Source organism: Paroedura picta, chromosome 8 (assembly GCF_049243985.1).
Source record: "Paroedura picta isolate Pp20150507F chromosome 8, Ppicta_v3.0, whole genome shotgun sequence".
NCBI classification, from domain to species: domain Eukaryota; kingdom Metazoa; phylum Chordata; class Lepidosauria; order Squamata; family Gekkonidae; genus Paroedura; species Paroedura picta.
This window is the reverse complement of record NC_135376.1, coordinates 85,136,755-85,164,667: the sequence shown is the minus strand read 5'-3', so window position 1 is coordinate 85,164,667 and position 27,913 is coordinate 85,136,755. Positions and strand designations below refer to the sequence as shown.

General features: G+C 45.0%; 2 protein-coding genes across 4 annotated transcripts in view; one reads left to right on the top strand and one right to left on the bottom strand.

The window, feature by feature from the left end:
• TMEM26 (transmembrane protein 26) overlaps nucleotides 1-4,104 on the top strand; it is a 34,918-nt gene extending 30,814 nt beyond the window's left edge. For both annotated transcript variants that reach the window (XM_077350716.1, XM_077350717.1), the window contains 2 exons: nucleotides 244-320; nucleotides 1,738-4,104. In XM_077350716.1, the coding sequence (XP_077206831.1) occupies nucleotides 244-320; nucleotides 1,738-2,153 (493 nt within the window). In that variant the 3' untranslated portion in view covers nucleotides 2,154-4,104. The remainder of the gene's footprint in view (nucleotides 1-243; nucleotides 321-1,737) is intronic.
• CABCOCO1 (ciliary associated calcium binding coiled-coil 1) overlaps nucleotides 1-27,913 on the bottom strand; it is a 345,621-nt gene that overhangs the window by 179,986 nt on the left and 137,722 nt on the right. The window lies entirely within an intron of this gene.

Here is a 27,913-nt window from a genome sequence, read left to right as displayed (position 1 = left end):
GCAAACTCTCACCAACACACATGCCTGATTTCACCCCTTCATTTGGACATCTATTTTTCAAACTGGATTCTTTGTGTTACCATTACCGCTTTAATTAATCGTTAGGGGGCAAAAATGAACTCATAAAGCACAGGTGTCAGACTCCTCTGTTATGGGGGCCAGAACTGACATGTTACTTCATCACACCATCTTTTTACAATATGGTACCATTACTTGAAAGGTTTTCTTTTCTATTTATTTCAGGAAGAATCGTGCTCTTGTGTATGCTATTCTAGCTGTGTGGACTTGGAGCATGTTGCAGTTTCCACTGGATCTTGCAGGTAACATTCATCATTTCCAGATCTTTCTGCTATGAGCACAGACATGAGAATGATCCTTGAACCTGGAGAAACTTAACCTAGGCGGATTCCGCACTGGTGGTACACTCCGGAGTGCTGCCGGTACGGTGCTGCAGAGCTGTCGGTACCGTGCTGCAGCTTTCTGTGTCCCCGTGGGGAACACATTTCAGCACCAGAGCCATGCCCCATGGGGGACACATTTCAGTACCAGAGCCGTGCCCCCATGGGGGACACATTTCAGCACCAGAGCTGTGCCCCCATGGGGAACACATTTCAGCACCAGAGCTGTGCCCCCATGGGGGACACATTTCAGCACCAGAGCTGTGCCCCCATGGGGAACACATTTCAGCGGGTCACCCGGTCTGCCACTGAAATGTGTCTCCCTGGGGGATGCAGTTGTGACAGGTTCTGCCACACCGGAGGGCTGCAGAGGTTTGTTATTTTGCAGGAAGGTGGGATTGCACAAGATCCTGATTCCACCATACTGCAAAATATTTTGTTTTAAAGCTCTGATCTGCCACGTGCCTCTGCTACATGCTGTGAAACTGACAAGGCATTTTTTGTCTCCTCCCAGCCTACAAAGGGAGGGAAGGATCCGGAGCTGGAAGGCCTGGCCCTTCCCATCCTGATGCGGGACACGTCCTCTTGGTACCCGCAGCACACAGATTATTCTGTGTTCCTTTAGTGCGGGGTTACTGAGGGCCTGATCCATGCCAGGCCCAGGATGTGCATGTGGAGATTAGCCCTGCATCCACATGAGCCCCTTCCCGGCCTTTTCCGGCCGTGCAGAATCAGCCTCAGTGTGGCTGCTCAATGCTGCAATCTGATTGGAACACAGAAATGATTCCTAAAAGGTCTGTTGTAGCCAATTCCTCTTTTCTGACTGTGGGCATTCTGCAGTGTTTATTTACTTAGAACATTTTTACACTGCTTTTCCAGGGACCTGCCCAAGGTGGTAAAAATAACATCTACAAACCCTTAAAAGATATTAATTAAAATCTGCATTATAAATACCCTATCCCAACCCCAAAACACAGAGCATAAAAAGAGACCACAGACAGCCAGCAGTTTCAGGACTAAAATAGTATTTTAAAAAATCAACCCGTGAATTAAAAGTCTGAGTGAACAGAAATGATTTGTCTGTAGGTGCTAGGTGAGTTTCAATGAGAAGGGTTTTCCACAAGCAAGGTGCCTCTACTGAAAAAGCACCATCTTTGGTTGCCATCTGTCTCACGTGGGAATGTAGGGGCACAGAGAACACTGACTGTGAACCACATCTTAATGGTTGGTCTGGACAGTATACATGATTCAGACACATAAACCAGAATGCTGGAAAATGTCCAGTGAGATGTTAGGTCCACAAATATGTATTTTTAAAAAGGCAACTCTTTACTTGTAGTGCAACACGTTGGCTGTAATTCTTCCGTCTCATCCATGAGAGTCTTCAGTTTGCTCCTCTCCCGACATAGTGCCGACCTCTGGAACATCGGCATCAGCTTGTTCATACAAGATGGGCCTTTCCTCGTTGTGCGTTTGATCCTGATGGGCCACTTCAAAGTCATCACACAGATGCTGGTGTTTTTCACGGCTAAGAATATCTTAAGCGTAATGTTACAACTGTACCGGCTCATCGTGTTATCGCTGGACTTCCATGCGTCGCTGCGGTATCAGTCAAACAGCCGGAAAGGAGGAGTCGGCTGTTGCCCATGTGACCCGAATCATATCAGCCTTCCTGCCAACAGCTGTGATTCCGATGGAAGGGAATGTGCTACGATTCCTCTGGAGGACTCCTTGCCGGTTACTGCTGAATGCTAGTGAACTCTGATCTTTTATTTGTGACATTCCATTGTTTTCCTCTTGGCTACTTTGGAAAGGGCTGGCATTATCAGACAGTCAGTATGATCCTGGCATTATAAAAAAAAACTTCTGTCCACCTACAAGATGAATGTTTCATTCTTAAATAAACACAAGACAAGGACTTGGAGCAAAGCCACCCAAGTGGAAATGTTTTCAGCGCAGGCAGATTATCACTAAATCCATAGCATATTTATCCACAGGGATTAAGTGCAAGTAGTTTATTAGAATTGTTTAAAATACAATGTGTTAGCAGACTTTATTACAGACCACAGAAAAGTTGCGTTGGGAGAACATTTGCCTGAAATTCAGGCTTATGGCTGTAGCATGGTGCAAGGTCTACTCGGGACTCAGATGCATGCTTTTTACTGTGACAACAGCATGGATGAACAAATGAATGAAAAGAATGCATGCTTTCTGTGGATAGGACACAAATACATTATACATTCAGTGAATGCAAGAACAACTGAATTTCCTCTCTCTTGGCTGGGCTGAAAACTCTTAGTCTCACAGAGGAATTACAAAAGGTCACACGTTTCTTTTTTCTTTGACATAATCAAGCCAGATCTTTCTTACTCATGATACTGTGTCAACATCATCTTCGGATGAGCGTTCACCTTGATAAAGCATTCTAAAAATCATTTTCTACAAAAGCGCTGCTTGCCCCTTTAACTTAGTTATCAGCCTGGGCTGGTAACATGCCTTAGTTTCTGACACCTAAAAAGCCAATCTTTTTTTACCAGTGGTGTTTGTCAGATAAAATGAAATATTGCATTTTGAATGAGCAAAAAACACAGTGTAAAATACTAAGTATGCAGTTATGGGATTCCTTTATATAAAGAAAAACCAGCTGTCCGAATGTCGTCCTGTCACCACCACAGACACTGGTCATGATGTTTACAGTTTTGTTCACCTTGCTTGGCCACATTCTTCAGTCTGAAGGGAACACAGCCGTCATTAAACGTCTGTTTTTAGGACTCGGGCCTTGTCTATAAGAACCTGCCTGTGACATTTCAGACTATATTCCCAATGTCTGCCTGAGTCAGCTGAGTTTTATTTCCTCCTTCATGGCCGTTCTGAAGGACTCCTGGACCGTATTTTTCCATTGTCCATGTCTTTGTCCATGGAGGTAAAATTCTTGAGGATAACAGCATGTCTAATGGCTGCTAACTAAGGGAGGGAAGAGAAAAGCCCCCTTTCTATTTGAATTTGGTAAGAGCAGGTTCCCCCTTCTTACTTTTTTAGCAGTTCACCAGAAGAATTTTGCATTCGGTTAAATACAAGCAGTGAATGTGGGGAGGTAAGATCTAAATAAATAGAGTATTTAAATAGTACATTCCGAGGGGGGGGGAAACAGTTTCCAGCCAGACTTTAACACCCTGATAAAACATGTGCATAATCTGATGCATGCCACTGTAACTACATTTCTCAGGTTCAGGAGAGCTCCAATCCCAAAGCGATGTCCTTTACCCACACTCCCATTATTCTGCTCCTTTTCTAAATTGCTCGCTGTCACTCACAAGCTCCAGTTATAAACTGTCAAAATCTTAACTGACTCCTGCTCCTCAAAACACAGCATCTAGTGGGTGGTTCATAGCACCATGATTATTGGCTCCTGTATATTCACCGCCCTGTCCATCACAGTTTACTAGGGATCAAGGGGAAGGCTTGAAAAAAGTTCACTTGTTTGAATGAAACACTTTTGACTTCAAAATCCCCTTGATGGGCCTGGATGCAGTGGGAGTTTTATAGGGATCATGGCTATACTGGTCTGTTATGTGAGGGATGGGTGGCCAACATACCAGGGGTGGCTGGAGATCTCCAAGGAACCAAGATCAGTGGAGAAAATGGCCACTTTGGAAGGTGGACCCTATTGTAAGGTAACCGAATTGTGAGGGAGCTAAAGCAGGACACCGGGGGTAGGGGTGGGAGTGGGAGTGGGGTGATGGAGGTAGAGGGGTGGCAGGAGGGTGGCAGTGGCAGTGTTTCCTGCTCAGCAGTGGTGGGGGCAGTGGCTTTATCTTGCACTCACACAGCCCGGTCCAGTTGCAAAAACTTAGCTCCAGAGTTCATGTTTGGCGCTTTCCCACTTGCCTATGCCATGTCCGCACTCGCCCTTTCCACTCACCCACAGCATCTGCACTCACACCTGTGAACGCTGCACTCCATGGGCAGCTGCCAGAGGCCCTCACATTCGTCCTCCTCTGGGATTGCTGCTGAGAGCGTTGTTGGCCCCACAAAGGAGATCGCCCCGCCCTGCCCCGCCTGCCGTGCTGGGCCTCTCTTCTTCCATGGCTGGCAACCCACACTTCTACAGGTGGCACTAGGACCCTGTCAGAAGAAGACAGAGTTCAAAAAGGCAGCGCGAGACGGAAGCGGCCATAAGCCTCATCACGTGACCAGAAGTGGGCCGCTGGCATGGAGTCGCAGCTTTGGTGTGCGTTTAGCGTTGGGCAGCTTGCGAGCAGAGACATTGGCTTGAACGGCTTTTTCCTTTCCTCTGCAAGGTGCAAAGGTGCACTACACTTTTAAAATATGAGCCAGCTGCAGTACTTCTTTTAAAAAATCAGGACATTTGGAACATGCCGCGGGATGCAGGACTAATTATTAATAATTGGGACTGTCCCGCAATAAGCGGGATGCCTGGTCACCATACCCTATGGTGTTACATCCCACTGAAGTCCTTCCTCTCCCCAAACCCTCTCCTCCCCAAGATCCACCCAGGAATTTCCAACCTAGAACTGGCAACCCTAGTGAGGGGGGAGCCGAGACATTTGTATTTGAAGGAGGAAGGCCTGAGACCCACATAAAAACCTCAGTGGATATAAGCCATAGCTCCCCCAATCTGGCCTATTTAGAAAGACTAGATTTCCCCTCAGGAGTGCCATCAAGTAAAATAGGGGATCATCTTAAATTCTCATACTGTTTATGGGTGTGTACAGAAAGAAGGCTGTGTATATCCTTCTTACATTCAGGGTTATCTTTTTTGAGGTTAATATGATTGTTTGCTGAAATGGTTTTCCCAAACTCTAATTAGGAGTCCTTCCTTCCTTCCTTCCTTCCTTCCTTCCTTCCTTCCTTCCTTCCTTCCTTCCTTCCTTCCTTCCTTCCTTCCTTCCTTCCTATCTCCTCAAAACTTCAGCTCAAAATGTTGGCATTTCTTAGCCTTAAAAGCAGTTGCTGTTCAATATATGAATGCCTGATTTTAATCTCTTTGGACTGGAGTGTAGAGCTAGTGTGTTAAAAAAGCTGGCAATTATTTTTAACAATTTTCCACATATACATTGCAAATAAATCACAACAACCTTCGTTTACTACACTACAAATCACATTAACATCACTTTTCATGCCCTGTTCCGTTCATTAGTTAACATATGGCCAGAGCAGGACTTTGGATGTGCCAGTACAAATATGAAATAAATGTCCTTATGTCAATAGATTTGCAATATGTTAATACTCTGGTTCATTAAAAAATATAAGTGAGAGTACAAATGTGATATCTGAAGAAAGCTCTTAGAGCAATTTTGCTTTACAGAAAGAAATGTTCATATTGCCAAACACTGAGGGCGAGTAATGAGTTCTGTAAAACATTATCCAGGGCAGGAATTTTAAAATGAGGTCTGTTTCCTCTTTCGTCTTAGTCTGGCCAGCATAAGAAAACCACTTGCATGACTACAAATTTTCGCAATGGAGCCAACAGCCACACCATGGTGCAGTTGGAGGATGCAGAAATATCACGGGAAAGGAAAACGTTGCTGTGGCTTCTCCCCATGTGCTGTGGTCACAAGCAGAAGGAGTTGGCGTGTGTCTACAAGGCATCAAACTCCTTGGCCTCTTTGAAACAAAGGCCTGCAAGGACTTTGTAAGGGGGAGTGAGAATCTCAAGGTCCAGGGCATAGGCCAAATGACTAGCTTCCTGTATTAAATGGAGTGGGTTTTCAAACCATGTGCTCTCCAAAGTAGCTTGCTTATAATATCAGCATGTTAAGATAAATCAAAATTAAATTCAGGTTTGTGCCACTTAGCCTTTTGCAGGTGCAGGACAGAACAGGTGAAAGCAATGCCAGCCCTTGCAGGCGATAGACAGTTCAGTCTTGCAGACAGACTCGGATTGGCATAATGTTAGGTGCTGAGCTTTGTACCTTTCTTCACTGACCAGTGTATTCTCAGTCTCTAGCCTCTGGTCGGTAGGCTCTGGCTCTTGTCAATAGGAGGCTTAAGGGATAATTGCTGATAGCACCTGGCCCCTTTCTGGGTGGCAGATCAGGCACAGGGCTTTTCTACCTTCTTATTTTCTTCACTTCTGTTTCTTGGGGGAGGGGGTGGTTCTGTTCTGTGTTTTGCTCCCTCTAGAGGTTGATTTGATACTACACAGGCTTTTGTCTGTCAATTGCAGGGTTTTACACTGGACAAAAAAACAATATAATATTGAATCAGCCACTAGAGGGAGCAAAACATATGCGGAACAGGTCCCTCCCCCTAGAAGAAACAGGAACTTACAAGCAAGGAATAGGAGAGTGTGCAAAAGCCCTCTGATGAAGGTCTCTGTGGTTATCAGTCCACTTTGCCATATGGACCCACCTATCGGTATACACTGCTAAAATTGTTTGGGGGATGTGTCTTTACTGCTTACCTAACCAATTTTTGTAAAAGGTAGCACCCTGGAAAACGGAGATGAAATTAAGCTGTCCTTTTCTTTGGATCAGCACAAAAGGTACTTTGTATTCCTTTCCCCACATGGCATGACCTTTTCTTTAGGACTACTTCATAATACTCTGCTGAATGCTTTAAAGTCATATTTCAATCGAAAGTACAGGAATCAATGCAACCCTTGCTTTTGCCTCTCTTAAAATGGTTTTGATAGAGGTAGTGTGTACAAAAGGTTGCTGCCATAGATGACTGTTTTCTTCACAGCAGCCTGTTTCTTGACACATTGGCAAGACGACAGACTAGGTCTCTGCTGATCAGGTCCCAGAATATCTTTCATTGTAGTAGTGTATTGGGGGTGGGGATTAACACACCATTGCCTGAGATTTGCAAGAGAGGGATGCAACTAGATAATTCTCTGTTTCTCAAAGAAATCCTAAGAATCTGAAATGACATTCAAAAATATCAAATTCTCACTATTGACAAAAAAGTACAGGTTTCTTGATGGCCCTTTCTCCATCAGAAAAATTTCCCCTAAACGTAAGCCCCATTGAATAGAACTGAGGGGGGTACTTATCTCCCTGTGGCAAGTACTTCTTCCAAAGCAAGTATCTTCACTAATTTCAGCCAAGTATGTGCAAGTAATAAATAATAAATCTGTTAATTTAAAGAATGCACTCTTTGTTGCAAAATGAATCAAAAACTTCCTTTTAGATACTGTTTTTGATGTGAGAACATCTAGAGGTGCGACCCCTAGGACTGAGATGGTCACGAACATGACACTTGTGGTTCTGCCCCAGGAAGGGCCAGTATGAGCAGAGGGGGGGGGCAGCCATGGAAGGAGGGTTAAAGTTCGTGGTGGCAGCAGTGGAAATGGCAGCGGAAGTGGCAGCAGCAGCAACAAGAACAGTGGCAGCAGCAATGGCCGCAGCGGCAGGGTCAACGGCTGTGGCAGTGGAAGTGGGGACGGCAACGGCAGAGACTCAGCGCCTGCCCTCACCAGCTGCTTCTGAGTCCATTCCTACTGTGGCCAAGGGCCCCACTCTCCTCTTGGCTTCATGCCAGGACACAGGAGCAGGGGTGGGGACACTGATTGAAAACTAGAATGTAGTACTTGACAACACATGGGCTATATTGAGCTATATATACATTAACACACACACATACACACACATACAGGGAGAGAGAGAGAGAGAGAAGAGAGAGAGATGCATAAGTTAAATCCACCACAGGGCTATGTTATATGAATTTTTATTTACCTAGTCAATAGGTAAATTGGAGCCTCTTGTGGCGCAGAGTAGTAAGGCACCCGCCTGAAAGCTTTGCCCATGAGGTTGGGAGTTCAATCCCAGCAGCAGGCTCAAGGTTGACTCAGCCTTCCATCCTTCCGAGGTCGGTAAAATGAGTACCCAGCTTGCTGGGGGGTAAACGGTAATGACTGGGGAAGGCACTGGCAAACCACCCCGTATTGAGTCTGCCATGAAAACGCTGGAGGGCGTCACCCCAAGGGTCAGACATGACTCGGTGCTTGCACAGGGGATACCTTTACCTTTACCTTTAGTCAATATTAGCAGTTACTACGGCAATTTCAGCATTATCAGGTGGTTGTGTTACAGGGCAGTACATCTTCTAATCTGTCATGTAATATCCAATAGCTAAAATGTGTGGCATAAATTGTGGTCCTAGAGAAAGGGGTTTACAGACCATGTTAACTGAGGAATGTTTGTGGTTCCAAAAGCAGGCTGAACAAAATGGTGGGGTCATGGCTTCTGTTGTGTCTGTTGTGGGGAGAGGAAGGGAAGGCGAATGTAAGTCGCTTTGAGACTCCCTAGGATAGTGAAAAGCAGGGTACAAAAAACAGCTACTTCATCTAAAGTGCTGTCAAGTTACAGCTGACTTACGGTGACTCCAGCAAGGGACTATCAAGGCAAGAGAGAAGCTGCCGTAGTTCATTTTTGCTTTTCCCTGCAGTCTTGTTTGGTGGTCTCCCTTCCAAGTACCAACCCTGCTTAGCTTCCAAGATCTGACAAGGTCAGACTGTGCCTTGCAGCCTTCCTTCCTGAGGACCAACCATGCAACCTCCAAAAAAGGGGGAAAGACAAAGACCTCAGGAGGCTGGGCTCTAAAATGATGCAGGTAAGGGCCGGGTGCTGTGCCTCAAGGGCACTAACCTCTAGAGCCAGATTAAGAAATCCACGCTGAAGGCTTAAACCAGGCTTTTTCAACCAGGGTCTTGTGAAACCCTGGAATTTCTTGACAGCCCTGAAAGTGTTTCCCGGCTGAGTGGGAGTTAATTTTAAATATATATTTTTTAATTTTTTAAACATTTATTGGGTGATATGACCATGTTGATCCACCCCCTATCAAAATAGCCAATGCTGGGCCTGGAGGGGTGGGGAGGGGTCCCAGGTGGGCGTGTCCACAGCTATGCTTCCCAACCATATTCTGCACGATTGCACCACTTCTAGGATTTCTTAATGATCAAAAAGTGGAGAAAGGCTGTCCTAAAGCCAGCATAGTTTAGCGGTCGATTCCCTGCTCCTCCACATGCAGCCAGCTGGGTGACCTTGGTCTCACCACAGCACTGATGAAACTGTTCTGACTGAGCAGGAATATCAGGGCTCTCTCAGCCTCACCTCCCTCAACGGGTGTCTGTTGTGGGGAGAGGAAAGGGAAGGCAACTGTAGGCCGCTTTGAGACTTCGTTGGGTAGAGAAAAGTGGTATATAAGAACCAACTCTTCTTCTCCTTAACAATGGTGGCTTATCTCCATGCTGTAAATATTTTCTCCTCCACAATACCTTTAGATAAAGCTGCTGTCCAAGGGGAACCTGCTTGTTTTTCTGGTAAGTTGCCAACCCTACTTACCTATGAAATATTCTCCTTAAAAAAAAAACGTTGTAAAGATACTGTGGGTTTCCTGGACAGAAAAACTCGGTGAGGTGTTGCAGTCATACTAATTTTAAAGTACCTGAGCACTCATAAAGCCGTATCTCCAAAAACTCAGTGGGAGGGTGGATCCTTTGAAATGAATGAAAAAGAAAATAACTGCACTCAAGTTCAAAAGAGTCCTTTGAAATAGGCCTGAAGGCTTTTGAAATGCTCACAGAACTGAAGGTTAAAAAGAGTTAAAAAAAATGGGTATCAAAGTGAAACTGATGTAGTCAAATATTTTGGTAGACTCAGAAATAAAACAGTAATTGTGCCGTGTGGTTAAAAAGAAGACAAGGAGATAGCTAAACATGGAACATCTGAGGCTGTGTAAGAGGATCTGAACAAAACAGAGCTAACACTGGCAAAGGTCACAGAGAGACGTGCGCTGAGCTCATGGAACGGTTACGGAAGAATACGACAAGGGAGTTTGGGATGATCTAGGAACTCAAACAATAAGAGCTGCCTTCTGTCAATCGATCTTTCTTATTTTCCCATTTATTTATTACACAGTCTGCAGCACAAGTCCCTGCCCCCCAGGCTTACAATTGGAGTAAACACAAAACACCAAATGGGAAAGAGAGGATTGAAAGATTAGTATGGTTGCGGTGATATTAAAAAGTGCAATAGTGGACCGTGGTTATAGTCAATGCACCCCTATACTGTTTTTTTGTAAAAGCCAGCCACACCCTCTAAATACGGAGTTATCCCCTTCTAAGTCCCCCGAAGCAGGGTTAGAAGGTTTAGGGTTTCACTGCAAATGTTTAAAATGAATGAGGCTGTATTCCTCACAAATAATGAGTCCGGAATTGAATTTAGCCTACTCCCTGTGCCTGTTTTCTCTTGCCTCGCATTGATAGTCTGTTTGCAATTTAAAATGAACAGTATTTCTCGAGCATTTGTGCCTGTCCTATTGGCAGCAATACATCATCAAGCAAGACAGCTGGCTGGAAGCTGCTGCTGGAGCCGGCTAAGCATTTCCTATATTGCTGAGACGGCCCAAAACTGTAGCTTTCTTTGCCTTCCACTTTGATACAGAAACAATGCAGGCAGTTTAGGAAGGGATGGGAGATAATCTTTGGGAACAACAGGTTCCTCTTAGAGTATATCCTTTGTTAAAGAATCCATCTCTATGGCCGGTTAATCTCTCTTCCCTTGGAAAGATAAAAAAATTGTGCTGGGGGCTGGTAGTGGCGAGAGGCAAATTTTATGAGCATCCTCTTGAACACATATGAAAGTCCATTTTTAAAGTGTGTGATGGGGATATGAGGCTAAAATAGGGGATGGGGGAGAATAATGTCGTAAAATGCCTTGGGTTTTCCCAGTGGGAAGAAAAGCAGGGTATAAATTGTGAAATTAAAATGTGCAGTGTTTTGGCTGCTACTGCTAGTTACTATAAGATAAGATTGAGGTACCCCATGGTGGCTATATAGAAACATCAAGGAGTTGTTCCCCCCCCCTTTGGCACTTATTTGCTGTGGATGATGTCCCTAAATCATTCCTAGAAGACAGCTACAGGCACTTGATGTCCTTCGAAAGCCAGCTTCCTTTTTTCTGTACTTTCCCAAATACATCTGAGCCTAGTAGCACCTTAGAGACCAACAAGATTTTCAGGGTCTCATTTTTCAAGAGGTAAACCTTTCTTCGTCAGACACAGTAGAGTAGAAATGGAGGTCGGAGTCCCTTTATCCTAGTCAGAACATGTGTGTTTGTGTGTGGGAGTTGTAAAGAATTCTTGGGGCCGTTCCGCACAACTTAAATATAGCAGAAGTCTTACCTTTGGTAAACGCTACTAATTCAAGGTTCTGCATGATGTCGCACACAATCTGCAATACTCCTGCAACACTCCTGCAAAAAGCGCTTCGTTGTAGCGCTATACAGGAAACCCAGAAAAGTGGATTCCCCCTGAGAAAACCGCTACACTTCTGCGCACAAGCTGCAACACATCAGCGAAAGACATGTGCATTCTCAAAGTAGCGGTAGAAAGAAAGTCCCTCCCCCGCTCTCGCCGCTGAACTTCCGGCGAAGCAATCGCCATTTTTTTTCCTTAGATGGGGAAAGCAACGAACGAGTGAGGCTTCTCAGAGGCTTCTCCGGCTAAAGTCACTCCACAGAAGTTATTAAAAGTTAAACAAAGCTCCCTACGGCAAGTGTCTTTAAAGTTCCCAAGCACAATACAGCTCCTTGTTCGACACTGCCCATAATTTTAGCCACAAATCTCACCCATGGGGGGGTTAACTTGAGGAACCTGTAAACAATTAAGTGCCAGCTCCTACGACTGCGGAAAAGGTCTTTCTGATACATTGAAGGAACGAATATGCGTTGCTATGGGTGTTTTCGTTTTTTTAAAAAAAGAGTTCTTAAAGGGAAACACAAACACAACAGTTAATTGGCTGTTAAGGGGCGGGAGGAAGCGTGGAAAAATATCGCCTCGCCTACTACGATTTCGGCAAGATGGAAATTTGTGCGTTACGAGAACAGTGCTTTTTTCGCTAGGAACGGCTGTGTGCGCTACCGCAATCTGCCGCTTTTGCCTGCAGCGCTTTTCAATAGCACACAGATTTAGCCACATTGCCCTTTGTGCGGAATGGCCCTTGGAATGGATGCATAGGCACAGTGTGTATTGTAATCAGCTGGATTATAGCACAGGGGGAAATGCTCAGGGATAGAAAACTAGCACAATAAAATCAGAGTTCAGTGGCACCTTTAAGACCAACAAAGATTTATTCAAGGCGCGAGCTTTCGAGTGCAAGCACTCTTCCTCAGACTATGAACTGACCATCATAACAGTAGGAATATATAAGCAAAAGTTAATCCTGTTACATTAGTAAACTGTGTCACAGCATCCACACACAGCCACATGATAATTCCCTGTCAAACCAGCCAATCAGACCCCTCGAACCCATTTGTAGTTCACAAAGACATATCAGAAATAAAACTGTCAAAGCCAGTGATCCACAGCTCACACACTACTATTTACTGGCTCACACCCTACTATTTACTGCCGGCCCCATCTGTCTCCATAGCATGTCCCTATTAAGCCCCCCCTCCACAGGGTGGGGGGTTGTTCTGAAACAATCTAGTATGTGGAAATGTATTCCCTTCCTTTCTTTTAATGAACAACTCATTTGACCTAATTTGTCAAAGGACACACTAAATTATTATTTTGAATTGTCACAGTCAGATATTTGGCTGGTAGGTGGTATTCTGCAACTCAAGATTTAGCCAAGTTCTTGGGAATGCAGATGTGCCTTCAGATGATTCTTGCTTTTCCAAGCAATGCTGTCTTCTGGAGCTGAACTGGTATAATTTGTTCAAAGCCCAGAATGTCCAGGTTTTTCATAAGACTTCTAAGCACTGCTCCAAGGATTCCAGTGACAACTAGCATGATCCCTAAGGAGCTCTACCTCTCTTTGTATTTTGCGGTCATCTCCTTTCTTTCTTTATTATTCTGTCTCCTTGCATTGCAATGTCAATTATTTCTCATTTTTTCTACAATTATAATATCAGGAGTGTTGTGCTCCACATTTTTATTCATTTTCCGTCAGACGTCCCGAATTCTCTTTGTTTCATCGTTCTCCATGATCTTGCCTGGCTAGTGCTCCCATGAATGGTAAACCATACTTCTTCCTCTTCTTTGTAAATACTATATATTTAGGATATGCATTTTCAAAACCCAGCACACTCACTTATATCAAGTTTCCACAACTGTCTGTTTTAAATATAGTTTCAAAGAACATCCAGGGAGGTTAGCTAGGTTACCCAGTTTGCAAGGAATCTCTTGCCCATTGCCTGTTTCTGTCCTCACCACTCCATAGGATGGTGGGAGGAAAATGGAAAGGCTAAATAGCTTCCACCAGCAACATGAAGTCAGTTCACCATGAGGTCACTGGAAGTGTTGTTATCACCATCATTTTCCCTGAGAATCCTAGAGCTTCCTGCAATGTGGTGATGTCACTTCCAGTTACACAGCTGGGAGTGATATTGCAGGATCAACAGACACCATTCGGTTAAGTCTCGTCTTTTCATTCTCCCCTTCGTCATCAGCAATCTTTCTCAACACAGGGGAAAATCTTAATCTTCTACCCCCTCCCTGTATACTGAGCATATGTTGTTGTTGTTGTTATATTTTAACTTATATACCGCTGCTCACAAAGACTTGTGGCGGTTTACAATAAAATAATAAAACAACAGCCCTTAAAATCCCCAGACATAAAAGATGGCAATTCAATAAAATTAACCCCACATTTCGTTCCCTGGCCAGCTTGCAGTATGGAGCTCTTTCATTAGGAGTGAGGGTCCTGATCTCATTGTTGCCAGAGGAAACTGCGTTACTCCCACTGATCTCCAGGCAACAGTTTAGTTCACCTGGAGAAAATGGCCAGTTTGGAAGGTGGACTCTATGGCATTCTGCCCCACTGAAGTCACTCCCCTCCCCAAAGCCCACCCTCCTCAGGCTCCCCCTCCTCCCCCTCCCCCAAAACGAAACTTGCAGCAATTTCCCTGGAGCTGGCAGCTTTATCCCCAGGAAAGACACGTGCAGCCTTAGAAAACAGAACAGTTCAGACAAACCTGCCAAATTGAGAAAGGCTCTCCAGCAAGCCATGGAATCAATGATTGGGAGGAAATGCTTGCTATGCACATGAATGCCTGCTGGGATGTGGTGCAAACATTGACTTAATGTTTTGGTCGGATGAAGTCCCTAGCAGGTGGGTCATCTGCTGGGTCATTGTTTTCCTTTGCTGTCCCTCCCTGATCCCTTATCAGCCCAGAGAAATTGAATGCAAAAGGAAACAGGAAATGGAAACTGCGAGCAGAAAGCATCCATAACAGTGCTGTCAAAAGTAAGATGCAAAGGCGACCGATGTGATTCCTTACTGGACCCTACAGGTAATTCCACAGTGCTCCTGAGGTGAACGAGCAGGGTGTGTTTGAATCACGTTTTGATCTGTTATATTCTGAGTGCATTTGGCCAGCACATAAATCAGAGGGGTTGTTCCTTTGGACATGACCTTCAGTTATATTTCTTTTAGGGGGAAGATATTAGAAATACAGTGTAGCAGTTCTCTCGAGGTGTGGAATTGAGCACTGATTATAAACAGAATTGCATCTAATAAAACACTTTGAGGTATATACATCTTTTAGTTCAAAAAAGCATTACTATTGGAATGACTAACAAATGGGACTTTTGAGCCCCCCCCCCCCAAAAAAAAACCTCAAAGGTTTAGCTGATGAAAAGCTATAATCCATCAATAAAGCAATACACTTACCATGCAGCATGCACAGGTCTCTCTAAACATCTTGGATACACACAATTACTTTTGACATGAAAAATACACTTTGATTCCATAAAAAGAGGAAAAAATAGGATGCCAATCATCCTTCTGTCTGGGAACTGAGAGAAATGTTGGGGTTTTTTGTACCCTACTTTTCACAACCTGAAGGAATCTCAAAGCAGCTTACAATTGCCTTCCCTTACTCTCCCCACACACCGTGTGAGGCAGGTGGGGCTCAGAGAGCTCTGACAGGACTGCTCTGTGGGAACAGCTCTATCAGGACTGTGAGTAGCATGTGGAAGAGGAGTGGGGGAATCAAATACAGCTCGCCAGCTACACACCAAACTGGCTCTCTGATCTGCTGTTATAATGCTGGCTCCACTTATACTCAGTAGCCGAAAATAGTGCTTGAAAGAGATCTAACACAACAATCACAAGAAGATGCAAGAAAATATACAAAAATATGACCCAAAGTACAAACAGTCCACGTATACAGATAGTATAATTCATATAATGAGGGCCATTCCGCATGACTTTAATATAGCACAGGTCTTACATTTTGTTTTCACCACTAAAACTATGTTCCGCATGACGTCGTGAGCAATCTGCCACACTCCTGCAACACTAGCGGGAAAATCGCTTTGTTGTAGCGATTTCCGGGGAATCGGGAAAAGTGGATTCACCCTCAGAAAATCGCTACACTCTTGCCAACAACCTGCAACACTTGTGAAAAAGACATGTGCATTCTCAATGTAGCGGTTGCAACGAAGTCCCTCCCCCTAGCTCTCTCCTCCGAACTTCCGGCGAAGCGATCGCCATTTTCCCCCCCTCAGAGTGGGGAAAGCAACGAACCAGTGAAGCTCCACTCACCCAGCGAGGCTTATCTGGCTACAGTCCCTCCACAGAAGTGCTTTAAAGCTCCCCTAAGTCCCCAAGCACAACACAGCCCCTGTTCACCAGTTCCCTTTAATTTCGCCCAAAAATTGCGCCCGTGCAGGGTGGGGGGATTTTTTCCCCACTCAGGGGAGGGTGGTAACAATGAATCACCAGCTCACATGCCAGCTAGATGGGTCTCTCCCTTGCAACGAATCAACGTATATTCATTGCACCTGTGTGCTTTAAAAAAAAAAAACCTGGCTTAAAGGGAAAGGGGCTTTTCGGGAGCATGATAACAACCGCCCATTGGCTGTTCCGTTTGATTGACGGCCAGGGGTGGGAACAAGCACAGAAAAAAATCACTTACTTTCTAGCGATTCCTGCAAGACCGGAAACCTGTGGGGAATGAATGAAACGCTACTGGATTCTACTACAAACGGTATGCGGAACGCCGAGCTTCCACTATTTAAAATAGCGTTTCCGCTTTGTGAAAGCAATTGGCAACATTGGTCCTTGTGCGGAATGGCCCTGATTTTGACAGAAGCTCAGAGGCACAAGGAGTCTCAGTAACAATTTCTTTATTTCCAAATTCTAAGGTCAAAGGATGTTACCCAGATTGTTGTCTTTCTTTCTTTCTTTGCTCCTAGTCAGCTAGCTCATGGTGGCTAACAACAGTTTAGTAAAAGACACAACAAAACACTACCGTGAAAAGCTCCCTCCCAGCCTCCCAGCCACCCTCAACCCCACCTTGTTTTGGATTACATTCTTCTTCAGATTCTATCAATCATAAAACACCCAGTGAAGGCAGGCATTCTAGCTGCAGTTTATCAAACGCTGTCACAAGGGCAACAATGTACATACTGAGATCTAGTTTATGTTACTTACCAGCTTGGGGCACTAATTTAAAAAGAAAAAATGTCTGAGGCTCTGTAAATTGGCAGTAAGTAACTCCGCTAGCTTTTGGAATAGAATGCATTTATCATTAACAATTGTATTATGCCTATGAAGCTTTTTAAAGTCGCAACACACAGATGTTGTTCTGCTGCAGACTTCAGATCCTAAAGTTTAGGGAACGGAATTGTTAGGCAATACAATGTGGTCATTGGGTAAGTCCTGTTTTAATCGCAATGGTTTTTATAAGGTGTTTACATCATGTTTGCATTCACTGGCCATTTCATGATGGATAGAATCTGAAGAAGAATGTAACATGAAACAAAAACAACAATCCGGGTGACTTGTCATTTGACAAGTCTGGAAATCGGGAAAGAAGGAAGTGGTTTTTGACCTACTTTTGCCTCGGAGCTTCCATCAAAATCCTCATTTGAATTATACCATCTGCAGTCATTATTGCGAGTTATCTCAGCTTAGGCCTTCCGCTACTGGTGTCTCAGTGAGGCTTTTGAAAGGAATCCTGTTTACACGGAGTCTCTGGCCAGGCACTCTGCACGTAAACGCCAGAAGTCCTTCATTGCATGGACGGACTTGGGCTCCTTGCCAACCACTGTCATCAGCCCCGATGCCTGGGAGTTCATTTCCTCTTGCTTGGGATGTTTAAAGAATGGGTAGAAGAATTGGGGGCCATGGCTATGCCGGGCGGTTCCTCTGATAAGAGTGTGGTCTGAAGAAATCTCAGGAAGCTATTATGCTAGCAGGGGACCTCTCTGCATAGTGACGAATTCTCCCAAAGCAAACGAAACCAATGGGCAAAAGGTTGTGTCTTCTTGAGATTTATTAAATCCTAAATGATTTTGCAACCCTAACGGGGTCCCAGATATTCCGTCCCGCAATAGCATAGGCAATAGCTCTTCAGTAAAGGGGTCACTTCTTCAATTGTGTTCTGGTTGCAAAATCATTTAGGATTTTATAAATCTCAAGAAGACACAACCTTTTGCCTATCGGTTTCATTTGCTTTGGGTATATTTCTACAAGAAACCAACAGTGTTTCTTCATATGGTGATGAATTCTTGCAGGTTGCAAGGACCTTACCCCCCTTCTCCTTTCTCCTCCTTCTCCAGTTCTCACCAGGGGTTCTCTCCGCAGGCTCAAAACCAAAGAACTAAAGCATCATGCAGCTACTCTTCGGGAACAAAAATAGATAAAGCCACTCGGGTTACAATGACCTGAATTGTTTCTTCTTATTGAAATCCTTGAGTTCAAGTTGTTCATTATTGATACTATTCTCATGTTCAAGTGACCTTCAGGAAGAGTGACGGAGTGCTGCTGTGAAGTTGCAGCCAACTTATGACGACCCATAAGTTGAGGACCCATAAAGTGGGGACTGGATCCTACTCTAACCAATACACCACAATATACCAGCACAGTATCTGAGAGGGCATGGGTCTCTGGGGTGCATGCACGGTTGCCAGTTTGGGTGGTGGTACTGGGGTAAGGGTGCAGCCTGTGGAGGGCGTTTGGTCCTTGGTTCTATGTGCTGTTAGTTCGGTATAGTCTTTAAGAAGTTTTTATTCTGTTTTTAATTGTGCACCATAATAAATATTTAACAAGTTTTACATTATTTTTATTGTTCAGCTCAACTTGTGAGTTCCTACCTGTCAAGGTTGGGTTTTGTTCCTTTTTTGGTTTAGCATTGTAATCATAAATCAGCCATGATGTCTCTTCCCCATCCCCAAAAAGCAGCCATTTTCTCCAGGGGAATGGGACTCTGTTGTTTGGAGACCAGAAGCCATTGTGGGAGATATCCAGCTCTAGCCCTAGGTGGATGGGTGGCAGCAGGTTCCAAACAAGGGTGCTGAACCCACAAGAAATCGCAAAAGGAATCCTGTTTCAAAGGAGTCTCTGGCCAGGCACTCTGCACGTAAATGCCAGAGGTCTTCATGCACCTGAAATCTGAGGTGGGAGGGTGGGCTGCAGCTCTTTTATTTATTATTATTATTTAAACCCTTATCCTGCTCTCACTCGGTGGATCACAGCATGATTAAAACCACATAAAATTCTAGAATGGCATCTGGAGGGGAGACTCCTATCAATCAGAATCACACAGAGGCCACAGAGGACCATCCAGAGCAGCCTGCGCCTTCTTGAGGATTTGAAAATCACACACTCCTGACAGGTGTTCATCCAAACTCCTCCTAAAAATTTCTAACGAAGGAGATTCCACCATACTCAAAGGCAGCATATTCCATCTATGAACAACCCACACCGTCAAAAAATGTTTTATAATGTTTACACGGGACCTACTTCCCTGTCGTTTGAACCCGCTGCTCCTAGCTCAGGGCCCATTCCGCATTCATAGGATAATGCACTTTCAATGTCCTTTGGCAGCTGGATTTTCCTGTGCGGAAATCTACTCCTAAAGTGCATTGAAGGTGCATTGTCTATTGTGTGCAGAATAGGCCCTGGTCTCTAAAACTTCTGTTAATAAGTTTGGCCCCTATTCAACATTTATGCTTTTCACACATTTCTCTCGTTTCTCTCCTTGCCTTCCTCTTATCTGGGCTACTCATACCCAACTCCCTCAGCCTCTCCTTGTAAGGCCTGGATTCCAGCCCCTCAGCCATCCTAGTCTCCCTTCTCTGGACATGTTCTGACTTGCCCTTTTGTTCCTTTTTGAACTGAGGCTCCCAGAACTGGACACATCTGTGGTGCTTCTCCATGTAACAAAATTCTTGCAGGCGGAAAGTTGTAGCCTAGGCTTTTGCATTTAATGCTAGTTTTCTACCTACAGGGAATTATTAGTGTAGGGAACTTGGTCGCATTACACAATGGCTGCTGTCATCACTGCACCCTTGTCACTCATCTTGCTGCTGCCTTTGCAAAAGCGGAAGCCAGCACAGGGACGGGCGCAGCAGGTATCCCATTTGTGGATAACTGGCATGAAATCACCGCAATGAATGCAGAAAGACTAGTTATATGATTCCATGCCTCTTATGCAGGGGTAGTCAACCTGTGGTCCTCCAGATGTCCATGGACTACAGTTCCCGTGAGCCCCTGCCAGCAAACACTGGCAGGGGCTCATGGGAACTGTAGTCCATGGACATCTGGAGCATCACAGGTTGACTACCCCTGCTCTTATGGATTCAGCACTTTTGGTAGAATCCTGGAAAGTGGAATGCAGAATGTCCAGTCCGAGGGACAGTTTTTAGAACAAAATCTGGTCCCCGTTAATAAAGCTACACCCCCATGTCACGATTTCATATTTCCAGAGTTTCTGTAGAGAATAATTTAGAAGCAATTTTTGTAGGTAGCACTGTTGTATGTACACTCCCCCCCCCAAGCCCCCCAACAACAACAAAAAATGGCCTTATCTGAGAAGAGACATTTCCCCAGGGAAAAAAGGGCAAAGAAGAGATGTTAGGAACCTCAGTAAGCAACATCAAGTCAGCTGTTTCCTGTGGCGGATGACAATGCAGTGGCTGGCCATAAAGTAACTCTATTTAGCGGCACAGTATTAGACGCATCTGGAAAAGATACATATTGTTGGACCTCGGAAAGAAGCCTTAATAGCTGGGGTGACTCCATTTACTTCACGGCAGGAATTAATTTTACTCTACGCAGCAAGCAAAAAAAAAGCAGCATCTACAGAATATTTTTATATCCCTGGTTTTGGAGATTATATTATTGTAGATCATAGAGAGTTTGAAGATGAAAGGGTCCAGCATTTGTAAACAGTGATTAACCAAACCACCTGGGGCCAGATTATCTAGTACAGTAAATCTGCTCCAGCTCAGGGCTCCAAAGCTCATGTCCATTGTGGCATCCTGTTTGTAGACCTGTGCGGAAACCAATCTATTTTCCTTCCTGTCCTCTGCCGCTCAAGATGAGCTGTTGTCACTGTGGTGATCGGCGGACAGCTTGAGCAACGGCGGCCAGTGCTGGCCTTGGATATCACTGTGCCGAAACCACACACACAAAAAGTGCACCTACTGATTTGTATCGCACCTGGTTTATAAAGCAATGCGCAGCCATGCAGCTCAGAGGCAGGGAAATGACAGCCTCTCTGGAATGAATGTGTCACCCAAAAGAAACTGTTACTTAGCACCTTTCGCAAATTTGGGTGCGCCTGTGGCTGAAAAACAAATCCGACAAATGCCTCGAAATCACTTCCTTAAAATTAAATTGTGTCATGTTTCAGAAAGACTGGCATCTCACCATAATCTGTATTCCAGGAAAGGCTCTTGATGTATTTCTAGACATAAAGTCCCCTCGCCCCCCGTCCACCACAGAAGAATTTGTAATCCCTGTTTCTGCTTCATGGTTTGCACAACTGATGACTTATTGGACCAAACCAAACAGGGCAGCTGATTCCTTGTTTGTGCATAGGGATGCCAATCTCCAGGTGGGACCTGGGGAGGACAGCTCATTTCCAGACTACAGATTCCAGTTCCCCCAAAGAAAATAGATTATTTGCAGGGTGGACTCTATGGCAGTGGACCCCACTGAGATTCAGGGTTGCCAGCCTCCAGGTGAGACCTGGGGAACCCCTGGAATGACAGCTCATTTCCAGACTTCAGAGATCCATTCACCTGGAGAAAATAGTTGCGTTAAAGGGCACTACAGGGTACTACAGCATTGTAGCCATTGAGGTCTTCCTGTCTTCCTCAAACTGCACCCCTAAATCTCCAGGAGACTTGCAGTGTGGATCTGGAAATCCTACCCTCCCACTCCACCCACTCCATAGGTGTTGGGGTGGAAACCTCCAGGTGGAAGTGGGGATTCCAGCTCATCTCCAGACGACAGAGATCAGTTCCTCTTGGAGAAGCTGGATGCTTTGGAGGGGGGGACTCTGTGGCATTGTACCCCATTGAGGCCCTGGTCCTCTCCAGACTCCCTCTCCAAAGCTCCAGTAACTTTCCATCCTGGCCTGGGGGAAGCTGGCTGGCTCTATTTGTGCAACTTACTTGGGCCTGTAAAAACAGTGTGGTTTTTAGTCAGCTTTAAGTCCACAGTGACTGAAATACTGCATGGGGTTCAGTAGGTGGCCAAAACACATGATGGGGCCTTGAACTAATCCACTGTCAGGATAGCGTAGTGGTTAGAATGTTAGACTAGGATCTGGAAGACCCAGGTTCAAATCCTCCCTCTGCCATGGAAGCCTGACCCTTGTGTCACTTGGTTTAACCTACCTCACAGGGTTGCTGTTGTGGAAATGAGATGGAAGAGAGGAAAATAATGTAGTAAACCACTTGGGTTCTCAGCAGGGAGAAGTAGGGTATAAATAAGCCAGTGACAGATTTTGTAATGTGGTAACAAACAGATACCCTGATTTTTTGACATCTTTTACCCACGTCCTTCCCAGTTCTAGGGTTTATCAATCACACAGCTGTCCTCTTGCTCGACAGGATGGGAAATCTAATGGGGCAGATGTCCTGGCAAATTTTGAAGAGTGTCCTCAGCTCCTGATTTCATGTTGCAAGGCTGAAGCAAGCAAAATTACAAAGCTACAAGAACTTCTGCAATTTCTTCTTCTTTTTTTGCATTTAAGAAAAGGTGTTAATCAAATAGACGCTAAATATTCTAGCGTTCGGCATTCTTCTCAGCTCAGTCCTACTTTCTGTCAAAAAACTAGACAGCATGTTGAGGGGGCCCTGCTGCTCACACGTTGTCAGCAATAAGGAAGTCCTGATCACGTATTCGTAGCACAATTTTATAATCAAGATGTCTCTTAGAAATTAACTGTTGTTGGAGATTTCCCCCCCTGCATTAGACTATTCATACCCCCACACAAAAGCTTGTTGTTGTTGTTATGTGCGAAGTCGTGTCCGACCCATCGCGACCCCATGGACAATGATCCTCCAGGCCTTCCTGTCCTCTACCATTCCCCGGAGTCCATTTAAGTTTGCACCGACTGCTTCAGTGACTCCATCCATCCACCTCATTCTCTGTACACAAAAGCTTAGATATTTGCATCTCTCTCCCCCACCCCCCACCCCCGTTCTGCAAGGCAGAAAGGATGAATGAGCTGCCTGTGACAAGGAAATTTGCAAATTTCATCATGATACGACGCCAGCCCTGCAGGCAGCAGTCGGAGATCTCTTGGAATTAGAACTGATCTCCAGACTAAATAAATCCATTTGTTTATTTAAAGCATCTATGGCTGCTTTGGAAGATGGACTGCATGGCGTGAAAACCTTCCACGCTTCTTCCTCTCTGTCACCTCCGTTCCCACAGGCCCCACCCTCAAATATCCAGGTATGTAGGAACCCTGAGGTGGCAACCCCAATTGAGCCCAGTTGGATCTTTGCAACCCCGCGACTATGGAGGATGAATACGAAAAGTTCAGATTCTAGCAAGGCATCCGTCTCCATTCGATGGAACAGAATACTGGAGAGCTGGGAGGGGGGAGCTGACAATTTCATCCGGCTGCCAAGAACAGTCAGATATTGCAAACCCAGGAGGGGACAGAGAGTGAAGGCAGGGATGCCAGCCTCCAGGGCCAATGCCACACAAACTGGGTAACACACTTCCAATAGGCTTTTGCAGCTGGATTTTCCTGCACATAACAGGAAAATCAATTTCTAAAGTGCATTGAAAGGGCATTGTCCAACATGTGCAGAATGGGGCTAGGTGGGACCTGTGGGTCCTCTCCCCATAATTACAGGCATTGCTCCCCTTGGAGAAAATGTGTGCTTTGGAAGGCATTGTACCCCACTGAGTTCTTCCCCAAGCTCCACCCCAAATCTCCAGGAGTTTCCCTACCTGAATCTGGCAACCCTCTCCCCCCCCTGGTAGCCAGGGGTACCCCCCTCCCCCTGAAGCTAAAACAATGAATTGGATTCTATCTAGCTTTTTTAATGGAGAAAAGGGAAAGAGGGCCTCCCTTTTAACCATCAAAAAGACAATGATCAGGATTATGGGAGCCATTTAGATAAAACCCACACAAGGCAGGTGCTGCAGGGAGAGAGGGAAGCAGGTAGAGTCAAGAAGAACAACGGGTAGGACTTAGCAGTGCTCTGTGTCAAGGGATCTGGACGGACGGACGGACGGACGGAAGGAAGGAAGGAAGGAAGGAAGGAAGGAAGGAAGGAAGGAAGGAAGGAAGGAAGGAAGGAAGGAAGGAAGGAAGGAAGGAAGGAAGGAAGGAAGGAAGGAAGGAAGGAAGGAAGGAAGGAAGGTTCCTAGCCATGCTCAGCTGCTGAGACTGGGTGAATAGGGAGGGGAGAGGTTTACTGAAAAGCTACCTTATTTATTTGCACTGAAGGAAGAAAACCTAGTCTTGCATACGATTAAATACATTTATTGGAGCTTTTGTGGATTCCCCGGTAAACCCCTTTCACTCCTAGGAATCAATTGTGTTTGCTTGTATTTGGAATAAAAAGCAACATTGTTAATTGAGTTTGCTTGTGTCATTTATAACGTTTATATCTCCAGTACCTGGTATTACATTTTATGGCATCCATGCCTGGCCAGACAAAATAACACTTATGTCAGATCTGGCCCTCCAAAGAAATGGGTTCAATACCTCTGGTCTAGTTAGCTTATCTCCAGACCTGAGTAAAACCTAGACTGGGGTCTAGGGTCCTGGAACTAATATAAAATATGAAATTGATTACTGAATGTTACAGATATTCTTGGCTATTCCTAGATCCGTGCCAGGGTATTATAAGATATATCACTCACAGCACCTCTTAAGAAGAGCCAGTGTGATGTGGTAGGACCGGGGAGACCCAGGTTCAAATTGCAGCTCACCATTGAAGCTCACTGGGAGATTTTGGCCCCAATCAGGTAACCAACCTTGCAGGGGTGCTGTGAGAGTAATATGTAGGAAAGTCTTGCATGCTACCATTAGCGTCTTGGAGAAGGATTGTATGAAAATATCCTAACATGTTACAATCTAAATTAATATCTTCAAAATCCACACAAATTATTCCACTTCCTTCCTTCCTTCCTTCCTTCCTTCCTTCCTTCCTTCCTTCCTTCCTTCCTTCCTTCCTTCCTTCATTCATTCATTCATTCATTCATTCACTGGATTTTTAGACCACCTTCCTGGTGAGCTGGCTCAGGGCGGTGTACAAAATTGTACATAAAACACAATAACTAAAATAAATAGAAATTAAAATTAATTTAAAATGGAAAGCAAACAGGTTAAAAATTAGCAGAGCATGGACATAAATAGATGGATAGACTCTTCCTCTTACTTGGGGGTAGAAATACCCGCAAGAAATTAACTGCCAGCCAAACTGCAAAGAGCTTTTGGAGGTCACAGTCTAGAGAAGATACTCATGTGAAGCAAGAAAAGCATTCTGAATAGCAAGGCCTAGCAAAAAGTCTTGGGGAAATTTCACACATTTGCCAAGGTGCCCAGCCACGAAAAGGATGCAAGGGTCATTCAAACGTCTGGCACCACGATTTTACAGTCCCTTTACCTAACTGCCCATTCTTCCCTTTCCTGCCCTTACCCCAAACAATTTGACAGCTGCAAACTTCTGCATCACAAGGTCTGAATCTCAAGGTCACTCTGGGTCCTCGGAGAACGAGGATTTTGGGAAGTGCGATGGAGGCTGGCCTCCCTGTGGCTGGTGGGAAGCTCATCTCTCCTGGAGCTGGAGAGGGTTAGGTCTGCAGGGATAGGGGCAGGAAGGGGGACAGTCCACATCCTGTATAACCATACAGAAAATCCCCAGCAGCTCTCAGATTCCTTCTGGTCGCAGGTGTGCTTTTGTAGGAACACTCAGCATTCACTGGCAGAAGGGGACGGCATCTGCCAACAAAGCTTTAGCAGAGCATATATTGTTGCTGAAGCAGGGAATTCGAGGTGGATATTTGTAAAAACACACAGTTTTCTCTTTGACAAAAGGGAGAGGGAGAAAGGGAAGGGGAGAGTGTGAGGAAGAGATGGCAGAGTGCCATTGTTACGTGATATCTTTGCAGAGAAAGAGACCTGTTTTATATCGTAAACATATGGCATTGACAGGGTTTTTGTCTCTGCATTAGATTCCAACTCTGCTCCTGATTTTAATAGACCCCCTGCTGGGTCAAGTGAATATGTTTTCTTACCATTCTGTCATGCGGACCATTATACACATCTGTTAGAAGTCCCTGCCATGGTAAAACTTTGCTTAAACAGCAAATGTTGGAGCTACAGCGAGCTTCAGATGGAATACCATTGCTGTAAATTATTTGTGTCTTGGGTTCAACCATCTTTTTGAGGCTCCAAATTTGCTGCAAATGGTAAGTGGAACTAAAGTATTTAATGAAGGAATATGGGCTTGCTCTACAGTTGCCAACCTCCAGGTGGTAATCCAACAGGAATTCCGATCAAACCCACAAAGTGGAGACCAAAGAACAGGTTTAATCTATTCTTCAGTCTCCAAACTCCAGGTAGTGGCTGAAGAAAGGAGATTACAACCGATCTCCAGGCAAGAGAGGTCACTTCCCCTGGAGAAAATGTATTTGATTGTGGAAAAAAATAAATAACTGTCCATGTGCAATTAAGAACATAAGAAGAGAGCAGCTGGATCTGGCCAGTGGTCCTGTTTCATACAATAGCTAACCAGGTACACTGGAGGGCCAACAACAGGGCAGAGAGGCCAAGGCCCTCTCCAAATGTTGACTCCTGGCACTGGGATTTGGAGGATGACTGCCTCTGAACATGGAGGTTCCCTTGTAGCCACTGAAAGACCCATCCTCCATGAATCTGTTTAATCCCCTTTTAAACCCATCCATGCCCGTGGCCACCACTACATCCTCTGGCAGCCAGTTTCACATTTTAATCACACTCTGTGTAAAGAAGTATTTTCTTTTGTCTGTCCTGAATCTGCTGTCCATCAGCTTTATGCTCTGTGGCTAGTGCTCACAACATAATTTTACACACACTAGAAAAGTTTTACATTATGCTCCTTATTAGTGAAGTGACCCAGGTCATGGTGTTCATTAATGGTGGGTGAACTATCTTGATTGGGATTGTTTCATGCAGGGGTAGTCAACCTGTGGTCCTCCAGATGTCCATGGACTACAATTCCCATGAGCCCCTGCCAGCAAACGCTGGCAGGGGCTCAAGGGAATTGTAGTCCATGGACATCTGGAGGACCACAGGTTGACTACCCCTGGTTTAATGCATGGGCCACATGAAACAGCAGCAGCATGAAGTCATCCAGAAGTTTAGCGATAAAAGTAATAGTAACCAAGACCCAAATAGTCATCATCATTGCAGCAGGAAGAAGCAGTTCTGTCCCAGAGAGAAATAAACACACCTCCAGATGTTCTTTGTTATTTGAGGAGCAAGGATGACATTGGACACTTGGATTGGAGTGGTCATCCTCATACCTTACAACCTGGCTGGCATTTTAGGCAACCTATGAATGTGTCTGAGCAGCACCTTTAGCCAGCTCCACTGGTTTTATACACTGTGGCCATTGTGGCCTACCAGCCTTTCTCAACTTTTTTTTACCATTGAGAAACCCCTTCAGGCTTCAAGAAACCCCAGAAGAGGCACCACCATGCAGAATATGGTTGGGCAATATGGTTGTGTACAGGCACACCTGCCCCCCCTTTCCCACCCCCTCCAGGCCCATCATTGGCCATTTTGGGAAGGGTGTGTCAACATGACCATATATAGTCATGTCACCCGATAAATGTTTAACAATTTAAAAAATATATATATTAAAAATTAACTCCGATTCCTTCGGGAAACTCTTCCAAGGCTGTCAAGGAACCTGAGGGTTTCACAAAACCCTGGATGAGAAAGCCTGTTCTACAAAATAAAATGGGCCAACATACTATGTATGGATGTCAAAAGCCCAAAACCTTTTGCTTAAAAAGGGTAACGCCTTGAACTGGATTGATAAAATGTGGTGTGATCTATTCTTAGGTCCTGGGGGTTCTTGGTCCAAGTTCAGTGTGGTAGGGCCCACCAGGGCACGACCTTTAGCAAACTGGCTCAGCTTTGGCCTCACATAATGCAGGGGGAGGGGGGTCGCATGCACTCCCCCACCCTCTCTCCTGCTCACAAAAGTCTAATCACTCTTGTAGCGTCTCTGGGTCTTGCCTGCACTCTTCCTCCCCAACCAGTCCCATTCCTGCTGCTTAAGTTCTC